The following is a 13167-nucleotide window of genomic DNA, read 5'->3' as shown; positions in this document are numbered from 1 at the left end:
GTGAAACTCTTGTTGTTTACTGAAGATTATAATCCATTGACTATGACACTGATTTTCACTTAAAACGTGTATTTTACATTACAAATACTGAAAGTAACCTGAAACTTAATACCGGAAATGAATAACAACGGTGCGTCCTGCAAAATATTCCCGACAAAAAAGACTGTCAACAAATATCGGCTATTTTGCGGTTACCCGGACCTTATTTTGGCCTGACACGAGGAAAGTTTGCTCGCGAAGAATGTAAAGCATGGAATTACCTTAAAAAAGGCGAGGTCGACGTTGCAGGTTTAAATTCTAAGTAAAAGAATTTCAGAAAATAGAGGAAATTTAGAAGTCAACAAAAAATATAAATATGCGCGGCCAAATAGTATGTGCGGGCGCAAAAAAAAGTTTTTTTGTTTTTTTTTCGTTTTTCGAATTTTAGGTGCGGCAAATCCGACGAACAAATGATCAATTTGTTGTGGCCTTAATTAAATGAAATGGACCTGCTTGAGAGACATTAGTTTAACATATTATCAGTTAAACGTCTATAAACAATGTGTGCAAGCTATCAGAAGGGGATTAAGAAATTGTTGTTATATTTATTAATTCATGACATTTACATGTGTGTTATCAGACTGGAAACGTATGTGGGATTTAAGTTGTTTAATTTCAAAACCCGCAATTGTTTTAAAGATACCCTTTTGATTAAATCTATCTTAATTTAACCTAATCCATTTGTTATCATTATAAATTTTACATGTCAAAATGTTTAATATCCGTGTGGGCCTTTGAAAGCTATCTTTCCAAATACTATCGTCAGTGAAAGGTTTTACGTCATGAAATGCCAGTTTATCTATCTAATTGTTAGGGTGTTCTTTTGATATTCTAAACAATTAAGCCAGCAGGCAACCCAAGTACGGCGCTAAACTAGCATTTAAAATACGTGAAAGAAATTATTTTACTTTCTAAGTGTTAAGTGCAAACTCTCGCGCGAAAGCCTTTATATATGCCATGAGTAGGCATACTTTTTCAGCTAAATAACTCACTTGATATATCCAAGATATGATGAAATGGAAATTTAATAGTTGATTTCGTTACTTAATGGAAATTTTGCGGTTTGAAATATGTTAAATCAATTTTTGGTTGTCAGAATTCATCTAAATTTGTAAATGTAAATCTGTCCAGTGATCCAATTCGATCAGGTATAAGACTGACCACTATTCTTCATAAGGAATACGAAAATATTGATGCAAAACACTTTACATCCACAAATATATGATGTACAGGCGCAATACTTTCCTGAAACACTAACCCAATACGTTCACTTGTATCTAATCCCAAATTATGTATTGAAGATATCCGTGCGTAGATAAGTTCATAGGAAAAACGGACTACTCTGATATCGAGAATTAATTTCAGTTCAGAAAGGGAAATAAATAGTACAGTCTTTTTTTGCTGTACCCAAGCTTCGTATTCTCCCTTTCGCGTATATTGCTCATACTAAATCTTTGAACATCAACATTTGTGACCGCTGTTAATTTTACTATACAGCCCTTTTTACACCATGAAGAACATTCTTAAATGAAACATTAAGCCATGAATCAGCAAATGAAAGGATTAACTGGCATTGACGAAACTTTCTTTTGCAATTGTAAGATCATACTTGTTATTTCTTGTTTGAAAACATAATACTACTGTATGAAGACAAATCTTGAAAGATTTCCTATAGCTAATGGTGACTCAGATTCAAAACGTTAGTTAAAACGGGTCCAGTAATAAGTCGCCATATTTTTAGACAACAAACGACCATACAATTTTTACCAGTACATGAATGGTTTGTCTTTTCATCCCTAAAGAATATGACACCACTAAAACAGGGGGTAATATCGCTCAACGCCTTGGTTGACAGTATCAAAGATACGCTACCCCCCCCCCCCAATGGGATCTGATATTTATATACTAGTATTTCACAATGCTTTCTAAAGAAATCATTCATTCTTTCAATTTAATTGTTTTGAATAACATACTTCTATGTGTAAAAAGTGTTCAGAAAATCTTTAGCACACAGACTGGCATTTCCAATATGTTGGTCCCCATGCCAGACGAATTACGAAAATGTTAAGACAAAAAGCAACCTCAATGTGAAAAACAAACACATTAAAACATGAAGAATGCCCGTGTTTGTGTTATGTACCCCTGAAAAAAAAGAAAGCTTATTTTTAAAAAAATGTTTACACTGATTATTCGGTATGTTATGTTCACATAAGAAGGAGATCAATGGGACATTAATTTCAGTCCTAGACGGAAGTTCATTTCAAAACCTGATATGCGCTATTATTCTTTTTTACTTTTGCGTGCCTTAAAATTTCGAATTGTGAGAAAAAACACATTTTTGTAAGTTTCAGACAAAGATGCGAGCGTTATTGTGATATGGTGCGTAGCAAATTTAGATAAATATTTAGATGGAAAACTACAGAAACAAGCTCAGTAGGCCGAACGTTTAAACATAAACCCCGTTTAATGGCACAGGGTAAACGCAAAATAAAAAGAACACAAGAAAATCACAAACAAGAAACATGGAACAACAGCATATAACTCAACAAATAGCACAGTGCATATATATAAAGCAACTAGAGCAAAAATACAAATTTACTGGAGGTTTATACCAGGTTGCGTGCACAGCCTCATTCTTATCCCAACAATCCAGAATAAAGTAAAAACCTAAAAGGTAGATGTTTTCATAGTATGCAATAACTTGAAGAAACTTAATAATAAAACAAACAAAAAATAAACTAATAGGTGAACCCCAAGTACTTCAAATATAAGGGATCGTGAGTTTATCTGCTGACGTAGGAATACAACAAAGTACCAAATGCAAAAACTTTTCAAAGATACGATGCAGTTATTGTTTAAAACAATAAACATCACACACAGTCTGCCTTAGTAAATAAAAGGTTTAAAACTGTGTGATCATAGAGCTTCATAATAAAAAGCATCATTGTAAAAATACAAAACACAAAATAAATAGCTATGCGTTTACCCTATCTAAGTTTTGTTTTAACCACCTGAACATGTTATAATTATTCATGTATAAAAATAATAATGCTTGTATACGAATTACACTAATACAATATGAAAACAGATTTATGGATGAATGTGTCCTCCCAAACCACTTAAGCAGTCGACAAATTAAAGAATTTAATATAAAATCGCAAAAATTTTCATCCATGAAACATGAAGATTTGCCGATATCAAATTACTTGAAATGTTTCAAGTCACATTGGTATGAGAGGAAGTTTCGATAACCCCAATATGGAAACTAAAACTAATTAATAATACTTTTGTAAGTGGAGCACGTTTTCTAATACCCAATCCAATATTAGATACTGATGTGGAACGAAATGGATACACTATAATGTATTTCGTAGTACCGTAGATGGTAGATGATAAATAGGTCATAAATTCGGTTTACATGTATAATCAATCGTTCAGAAAGATGTATTGTTAAAGCTATTTTACTGATGTATTGAAATAGGAAAACAAACCTATGAAATCGTATTATAGGAATGCACATAAACATATTAGCGTGCAGCATTTTATTTCTTCAAGAGACGGCAATATTATTCAATTTTTCCTATACATTTTCAGTAAATCAGCTATGAGTCGTTTTTTTATATTAATCAGGTGAAGCAGTATATATAAAATCGGCGCTCTCACTAAGTTGGTAGCCTCAACAATATAATGTAGACCACTATACAACTTAAAAGAAAGTTAGTTTGCTTTTAAAATCTTCAACCCTTTTTAAATGATAAGCCCTTCAGAGCGACTTCACGCTAAATATAATAACATGACTTTACAACAAGTAAATAAAATACAAGAATTGGTACGTATTGTTATTCGTTATACAAAAAAGCTAAATAATTAATTTATCTTACCGGTCATGTCGCTACTTTAATCCATCGATCGTAACTGATAACACTCATGCTCTCACTAAAGTTATATTAAACCTTCAATAACAGATACATTTAAAACTGTCATTTACATAAAGGAAAACCTTTAAACGGAAAAACGCGGGGTTTCTTACTCACGTTTATTTCATGTCACATAGAATGGCTGACAACGAAATTGATTTAGCCTTATTTGAACGACAGACGCGCTTTATTAAACATATATAACTGCTGGAGAGAAATTGCTTTATCATATTATCAGTTTAACTCATATAAACGATTTAAGCAAGCCATAAGAAAGTGAATAACAAGTTGTTGCTATTTTCAATAAATCATTATATTAATAATTATATAAACGTGTTCATACGACATAAAATGTATGTGGGATCAATATTGTTTATTTCAAAATTGGAAAAAAACTCGCCATTTCCATGAAGGATACCTGTTTTATTTGCTGATATGAAACCATAATCATTATGTTAACAGTGAAAAAATAACATGTAAACATTAAAGTCAGTCAATGGTTTTACTTCATGAAATGCCCTTATATGTAAGTAATAGTAAGTGTTTATCTTTGATATTTTAATCGATTCAGTCGATAAGCCTGCCACAGCCAGGCGCCGCCATACACATTAACGCAAACTTTCTTAGTGTTCGTTGCGATATCCAGCGCGATTGCTAATATATGAACATGTGCGCATGTTCGAGCTTCCAACGAACTCATATAATAATAAAAAATATGTCAATGGAAATTTGGCGTTGTTTTCGTATCTTAGAAGGAATAAGGCAGTTGCAGTAATCTGCTAAATGGATTTTTTGTTGTAAGAGCTGCTCTTCTAAATAATTAAATGCGAATCTGCCCAGTGATACCATTCAAGTAGGCATGAGCCCGAACCGTAATGATATTCCATATACAGAATCACGATAGTACTGATGCAAAACACGTTACAGCTACAAAAATATGCTGTACAATCACAAAAATATCCTGAAACACAAACACAATCCCCCCCACCCTTGTCACTTAACTCGCATGAATATTATACATAGATATACTCTCTAATTGTAAGACTCAATTAAGCAAGGGAAATAAATATCATAGTGTTTTTGTTTTGCTGTCGTAGCGTCATAGACTCCCCTTCGAGCATTTTGCTACTAATAGGCCGCTACAGCACACTTTACACCATAAAGGAATGAAATGCATCCATTAATCAGCATATGAAAGGCTACAAATCGCATGATCGAAACGTGTAATATAAGACTTTAGTGATGTTTCATGAGTCCGTTGTTTCTGTTGCATTTTAAGATCAACATTACGTTTACTGTCCTTGAAGAAAATAATATATGAAAACATAAAAGACAAATGTTGAAGCTTGATTATAGCTTAGGGCGAACTGAATGGCGAATAGCGAAAATATGAAACCAAGCTGTTTCTTCAGTTCTACATGTGAATCAATTGCTGGCGTAAAGCCGCCAATTGTGATTTTGACTCAGATTGTTTTATATAGATAAGAACACCATTAATTTAACTTTATTAAACACAAGTATAACACGTAATCCAGGATAAAGGTCTAACTTGTCGTATTGAATCCTTTGAGTAAGTTTCATGATCTACACAGCTGATCTTAAATTTTTAAGAAAATTAGGATTTGCGGTTTTGTGTCTGAGTAAAAACTTGAATACACAGAGGCGAAGGCCCTTATGTCATAGCAATACTCATTTCACATCTCAATTAATTTAGAGATAGACATTAAGTTAGTGTCTGCTTATGAAATGAGCCTACTTGTTGTTATGTGAAAGCGGTTTTGACTCTTGTGTTACTGAGGAGATTTAAGCCACGATCAAACAAGGCCGAGACGTTAAGCTCACTTATATTGTAACCAAATTTAATCATGCTTTGATAAAAATATAATTTAATGCAGTTAAAGGTTTTGCTTATGCAGCCGATGCCGTTAACGGCATCAAGGGTAAAGTACAGAATCACATTCAGGCGCAAGGATTCAAGAGTATCGGTATTAATGGTATTAAAACTGCGACGTCGTTTAAATAGCTTCTTGTCAATCACATACATAAGACGTTTTCCGCTGCGATGCTTTCTTGAAATATCTTAATAAAATCACTAACATCTATCTGCATTAAAAAGTTCTCCTTTTCTCCCTATGTTTGGGTGTTCGTTAAAAGAAAATAATAAAAGCAGAACAAGATATTCGGATCAAAATCAACGGCGTTGACTTTTTGACACTTAATATTCGTTTTCAATATTACTTAAGTGCTTTTCTATGTTTTAGCTCTGTTTGTCTGACAGGAGAATGCCAGAATCGAAATTCTAGCAAAATGCGTTTGATATCATTTCTTACGAAGTTCGTGATTTTTAGAGACAATCTAATTGAATTTCATCTTGAGTATATGTACTTTTATGGCTTCTAGTAATTGTTTTTTCAGAAGTTTTCAAGGTCCGCAAATGTATTCACTGTGAGTTTTGATATTATAATATATATGCACGGGGTTTGTTGTGGTGTTTCGTGCTGTTGTTCCGTGTTTCTTGTAAGTGAGTTTTTGATTTTGTGTTCAATATCTTTGGCTTTTACCCTGTGCCATTAAACGGGGTTTATGTTTAAGCTACTGAGCTTGGTTCTGAGCTTTTCATATACATTAAAAATAACGATACAATCAATAAAAACAATTTTTAAAAAAGATAACAAACAGAAAAGCGACGAAATCAACTTGATGACACAGGCCATCAGAAAATTTGGGCCGTCATGCCTGCTGTCACATTCATTATTAAAATAGAAATGGTATACACATACAGACCTAAACAAAATAAATCAGGGCTAAAATAACGTTTACATGATTTACATACGAAATGATTATTGGGATATGTATAAAACAGAAGCTTAATTCTGCGCAGTAAATAAGGGGGCATTACTTGAATGAAAGGTATTTATAAGTAATTAAACCTTTTAGCTGACGCACACCATAATTATTACATTTATGAAAGTTAAAATTTCTGATATTTGTGTGCACGCAATGCTTTCACCAAAAAAGGTTGAACTTGCATTTAGTTCAATCAAACTTTATTCAACTTGATTGTCTGATACCCTTGAGCCGGTGATCACATGAATACTTTGTTTTTAAACCATACACCAAAAAATGTCTGCGTCCATAAGGGCGGTAGGTAATTCGTGTTTTTGTCACTTGAATTCTACAGATATGGTGGTCAACATTTTATTTGTCCAATGAGAAGACAAAATTTCTTAAGCTTTTTAATACATTGATTTTTAGTAAATCAACAGTCAGTCGTAATAAATGTAAACCACGTAAAGCGGTAGTTATAAACAGGGACTTGCCATCTTAGTTGATATTTTACAGTAAAAAAGGTGTACCACTCAAAAGTAAAAGGTTGTTAGTATGTTCTTACATAAATGCTCATGCAACAATCCATTAAACCATTACAAAATGCAAAACCTCGCCCATGTTCCAGTCCACAAATTTTGAAGTGGTTTGGTATCTTTATTATGACTTACATTTCTGCGGTTTCCCGAAATGCTTGTCACTAGTTTACTACATATGTATGTGGCAGGAACCAGTCGGAATTGGCCCCGTATACATAACAACATATTGATGTGCTCTAAAGTATGTTGATTTATTCTGAATTAATTAAAATGAGGCATATATGTTTCCAATAACTTGCGTGTACATTTTAAATCACTTTAAACCATAAAAGTAATATGCACAAAAAAAATCACGTCCCAGAAATTAACTTATTAAGAATTGCGTTATAGCTGCTATGGGTTGGTGTGAAAGCAGAAAGGAAGGTTATCGACTCGAGGCAACTTTTTTTATTATTTTGAATCAAACCTTGTGTTTTACTTCATTGAAATGGTGCTGAAATACCTCGCTTGAACTAAACAAGCGTTTAAAAGACTAATAAATTCAATCAGACTTTCAGTAAAGTTTTGAATAGTAAATTAAAGCATACTTGGCTCGTAGTTTCGCCCAACATCGTCATTCAATGTCCCGGATTAGTTTGATAATAGTGTGCATTCTTAAATCACTTTATACATATCAATCTAAATATATTGTTCAAGTTCCGTGAGCATTGAACGTATCTGGGCAATCGTTTGAACTCGTCTTAATAAATCATATACCTTCCAAGTTTTGTCTCGGTTTCAAAGTTGTTTTTCTAGCAGAAATCTGTCAAGTTCTAGTTTCTTATGAAATTGCTTCGATTTCATGGTCTGAGAAAAAGCAATTTTCAGACACAATCCAATTTGAATTTTATCTTAAGATTTGTTTCTCCTGATTTTATCTAGTTGCTTTGCTTTTATTGTAAAGTACTCTAAATTGGAGCCTGTGTGTTCATAACTCATTGCAACAAAATGAGTTTTTTTTAGCAAATCTCCTGTTCGGAAAAGGTGACCTTGGCCAAACCTAACAATATACGAAGCCATGGAACCCCGAAAGGCATAACAACTAAAAAGCTTACTTCATTTAAACATGACATCTTTAACCCAAAACTGAAAATACGTACGTTTAGTTATCAGCAAGTTTGACCTTGTATATTACAGTACACTTCTTATTAAATAGGAATGCATACAAATCAAATATCCTTAATGCCAAGATAAATGCATAATCCACAATATCACAAACACAACTTCTGATTTATCGACATTTGTCACAGCATTAACGCCCCTTTGGGGTTTATCAAAACAAATCACGTCGTATGATATGATTGTGTTTCTTGAGGTGTCGTGCCATTTATAATTTCAAACGAAACATCCGCGTAGACGGAATTTCTGATGAGGCTATGACGAATAACAAGGAGCAAATCGTGACATGAGGCTGCAAGAAAGAGGCATACGAAACTAACTTAACACGGAAAAACTTTTTAAGGCAAACCATTATGATAATTCAGATACCCTATATCGCACGTCTAAAACTCATTTTTCAAGATAACCTTAATTATATTTTAAAACATTTTACTGCTATTGATAGATAAACACATAATCGAACTCCTAAATAAATTAGAAAACAAGTATCGCTGACCCAAGAAAGCCCGCAATCACATTTGACACTGTAGTAAAAAAAACACATTTTTACGAGAAATGGGTAAATCATAAGGCTACTAAAATGTTCATGAATAAAGAGTTGAGGAATGACGCACGGGGTTGGTTTATCACACATACATAAACATGTTATGGTTCGAGCATGGCTAACTATCGTTCGGAATTTCCAGAATTGTTTCGTTTTAAGGGCGATACCAAATTGGCCCTTTACCCCGAGTCTGGTATCTCATTTTTGTCAAAAGAGTTTAGCAAACGCTTAACTTCATATGCGTCCATATTTATTGTGTAAATGTAATATTCAAAAGCATTTAATTTTCTTGAATATATATAGTTATAACCGTGCAAAACTCGTTCACACAATTCATTAAATTGCTTATATATCATAAATTAAAGTAACTTATTTCAATATATCATCTGGAGGGTCTGGCAACAACTTAAAGCAACGGCTGGCGCTGAGAAGAAGCGACAAAACCCCATCCATGTAAAAGATATTCACTGATCTCAGCGCTAAGCAGAAAAAAGAAATGATTGAGTTGTTGGAGGCCAGTCCGGTCATATTCAACAGGAAGATGGCAGAGTACATGGACAGATTGTCATAAATGGCAGCGCTGGCCATGTGTGACATTCCATCGTTTCAAGAATCCATCAGCAAGATGACGCTATTCGTCAACTTACGGCGATTACTTCGTATTTCAGTACATCAACAATGGCCTAACATACGTATGATATGAATACGACATGTGTGTTGCGAGCAACTATGAAGTCATACTGGAGGGTTGAATATTTGTCACCAGAGGCGTATAGTTACAGCGAGTTTCAGGCATGGCCTCAATGCTTCCTGTAGTGTCTTCGTTGGTAATTCTAGGCCGAACTCTGTTCAGCAGTTCATCAAACACATTCTCAGAAAATTGACGAATTGCGGTTCTATTCTCAGCTCAGCTAGCAGTCGGTCATAATGGCAATACAAAAGGTTTATTGCTTGCAGCGTAGGACTCACCGCAAGATCTTCGTTGTATTCTATTCCTCCGTCATGTCATCATTACCAGCAGTGTCAATTGATCACCTTTAGTCTGTTGATTCACACTTCTTTGTTCAAAATTAAGCACATTATGCCTATACACATCCATGACTTGACAAGAACTGTTGCCAGTGGGACGACGTGACTGTTTTTAGGTATGTCTGAGTTGGGACATAATGCGCTATGATATAAACTTCATTGTCGTATTATAGTATTCTCTTTATGGTTTTTTTGTTACGTAGTATGGACGTAACGATGACATGAATTTGGACGCGCAGTTGACAAAGACGGAGTTGTCACTACAACGTCTTCGCTACGTTTTTCTCCATCATCAATATTATACCTTGATCCTCCATCTTCTTCCTATAAATGAGGCATGACTTGGTCATAGCTGCTACACGTTCGGTACATGAATCCGGATTTCTAGGTAAACAATGATAAGATTGAACATGTTTTAGCCATAGCGTTATGAAATCGTATTTACTCAGTGAAAACGCGACTTATGATTTTTGACATATACAAAATATCCAATATTGAATTTGACAGGATATGTATAGACAAATGGTTTAAGGATATGTAAACATGAAACAAAATCAATTGGTTCATAAACATAATGAAAAATGTTTCATAAGATTTATAGTTGATATATATTTTTACTGATCAAATTACTCTGTCGATATAGCGTACATACATATATTAATAAATAAGTGATGCTTCAACCAAACTAAAAAAAAGAAAAAGACACACTCAAATTATAGTCATTCTACATTTGTAGTTATATTAACGTCTATTACTAATTATTTGAATAGTGAAATGCGTTTTTTTCATCATACAGATGCTTTACAACTGTTACAAAAAATATGTCTATCAAGAATTTTCCTTGTTGGAGACTTAATTCAATGGTTTTAATTTGGCCTCATTGGTAATTAGTGTAATTAGTTTACCAGCAGCCTTGGGTTGTTGAATGCATAATGCATCTCAATCAGAAGTTAATAAAACATCGGCCCTAAATATCTTATTTGTAAAGGAAACGACATGTGAGATGTTCTCTTAAACAGTGGCACGTTATTACTTAGCTATGATTGCATTAGCATGAAATAACTCAAGACTGTTTGATGTGTACAAACAGTAAAACGAGCAATTTGTGAAAGATTTAAACATATTTAAAATATCCTTAGTTCAGTTTATACGTAAGAATTTCTGGAATATGCATTGGAATTGGGCTTCTTCATTTCATTTGTGGACGATAAGCAAAACCCAAACGTCAGCGCGACCGTTGACTGTTTTCTCAACAAGAGCGAGCATTGGCGCATCCATTGGCTACAACGAACCACAATGAAAATAAGAAAAATTAAGTGTCCTGTTGCGCATGTCAGGATATATATGATTGCATTGCTTCAACAAAGTTTTCTACGACTTATCAACAACTAGCCGTTAATATTTTACAATACGTATCATTTCCTTTTTAATGCTTTTCACAGTACAAGTAAACATTTTGCCGCGTGTTAATTTGTAGCTTAGTTCACTATAAATGTATATTCAGCGATTATGGACTCAATTTAAGATAATTGAAAGAACTCAGATAAACAGAATCTAAAGCAATATTTGAGAAATATTATGAAATGTCTCATGAGAAAAACAAACAAATGCTACAAGTTTGTTTCCTGAATCACTGTCAGGCGATTGTCCCACAAAGAAACATAATCAATGAAAATAAATGTCTCTGAATAAATTTTATGATGTTCCGCCTTTTCTTTAACGACGTTTCGGCAGAAATATTATGCAAAGGCTGGTTGAAATATATTGCTGTGAGCGTTCAATGAGGAACATTTCTGAGTTACTGGCCCTAGCTACGACTTTGGGACGTTCGAATACTCGTTTGGTCAGGGAATACATCACTGTCCATCTTGTTAAATTTTGTGAGTCATTATGCAGATTGGTCAGTTATCTTTATGGATGCCAAACACAACATTTGTCAGTAGGAGTATGTACTTGTCGCTTTGATTATTTTGTTAAACATAAAAGCTGCTTTAACGTTGTGTATTTCTTCTGCCGGGAACTAGGGATCAGAGGTTTAGCAGCTCAGTTCAACCAAGGTTTCACCATCATAAATATTTAACACATATTTATTGCAAATGTTTGCTTTCATTAATTTGGTTAACGTTTGCCCTCAGCTTGTCTTTCATTTTTGTTTTTCCCGCTGTATACTGAGACAATTAAAGTTTTTGGCTGAATATTTCTCAAAATGTCAGGCTTGTCTTTATCATAATATATGAAATAAGTATATATTATTATAATAAATAATGATATAAAATATATTTATTCATGTCTGGATTTATTCTGAGTCATGTAAAACAAACTCATACCTCCGACAATCCAACCTTTTGGACCATACAACCATCATAACCTTTTATATTTAAGTTTGATGTTCTGCAAAATTCTTACTCACAGCTGATCCCTATGTCCCTACAATTAAGCGTTAAATTCTGACAATGCTGCGAACAAGAACAATTTTATCAGGAAAGCATTTGACCTTAGTTTTCGATGTAAGAATATGAATTTGTTTTCAACATTGTTTAGAATACAACTTCTGCCAACGAAAATCTTAAACCTAAACTACTATTTTATATGTTGTATTTTGTGCTTTTGGGGAAATTTATCTCTGTTCCATAATGTGCTTTTATTATTGTACTACAGTCGAACCCAGATGGCTCGAACTTCTTTGGACTGGCAAAAATACCTCGAGCCTCGGAAAATTCGAGCCAAGCGTTAAAACTTACTTTCAGTGTAAAGAGATCGGTGTGTTACATTCAATTCGAGCCCATAAGGATTTCGAGCCGAGCGATTTCGAGCCATCGGGGTTAGACTGTACATGTAAATAAATTAAATTGTGTATTGTATAAGCAATGTTCGGGTTGGTATCAAGTCAGGAGCTTATAACATAGGTCATTTTGCATCTTATTTAGGCGTGCAATAGCTTGTATGGAACTGGTATTGGTGAGGCAAGGGAAAGTCGAGTTATATATCAAGAAGCAAAATATAAGTGTTTGCATACAATTCAGCAATACTAAAAACATGCCCTTCTGATTGTTTAACCAAAAACTTCCAAATACACAATTATTATTTAAATGCAGGAAACAGTTTAAAACATTAC

The 13167-nt window shown here is 33.7% G+C and overlaps 1 protein-coding gene across 4 annotated transcripts in view; it reads right to left on the bottom strand.

Annotated features, from left to right (window-relative positions):
• The window catches only part of LOC128218821 (synaptotagmin-15-like), a 198956-nt gene that overhangs the window by 97160 nt on the left and 88629 nt on the right, over window positions 1-13167 (bottom strand). Inside the window, exon 1 of one of the 4 annotated variants that reach the window (XM_052926575.1) lies at window positions 3921-3947. The exons of the other annotated variants lie outside the window; for them this stretch is intronic. Within the exon in view, the coding sequence (XP_052782535.1) occupies window positions 3921-3927 (7 nt within the window). The 5' untranslated portion in view covers window positions 3928-3947. Of the gene's footprint in view, window positions 1-3920; window positions 3948-13167 lie in introns of those variants that run through there. 4 annotated transcript variants of the gene reach the window in all.

Source organism: Mya arenaria, chromosome 2 (assembly GCF_026914265.1).
Source record: "Mya arenaria isolate MELC-2E11 chromosome 2, ASM2691426v1".
NCBI lineage: Eukaryota > Metazoa > Mollusca > Bivalvia > Myida > Myidae > Mya > Mya arenaria.
Note: the sequence above shows the minus strand (reverse complement) of the source record. Positions and strands in the feature narration are given on the sequence as shown.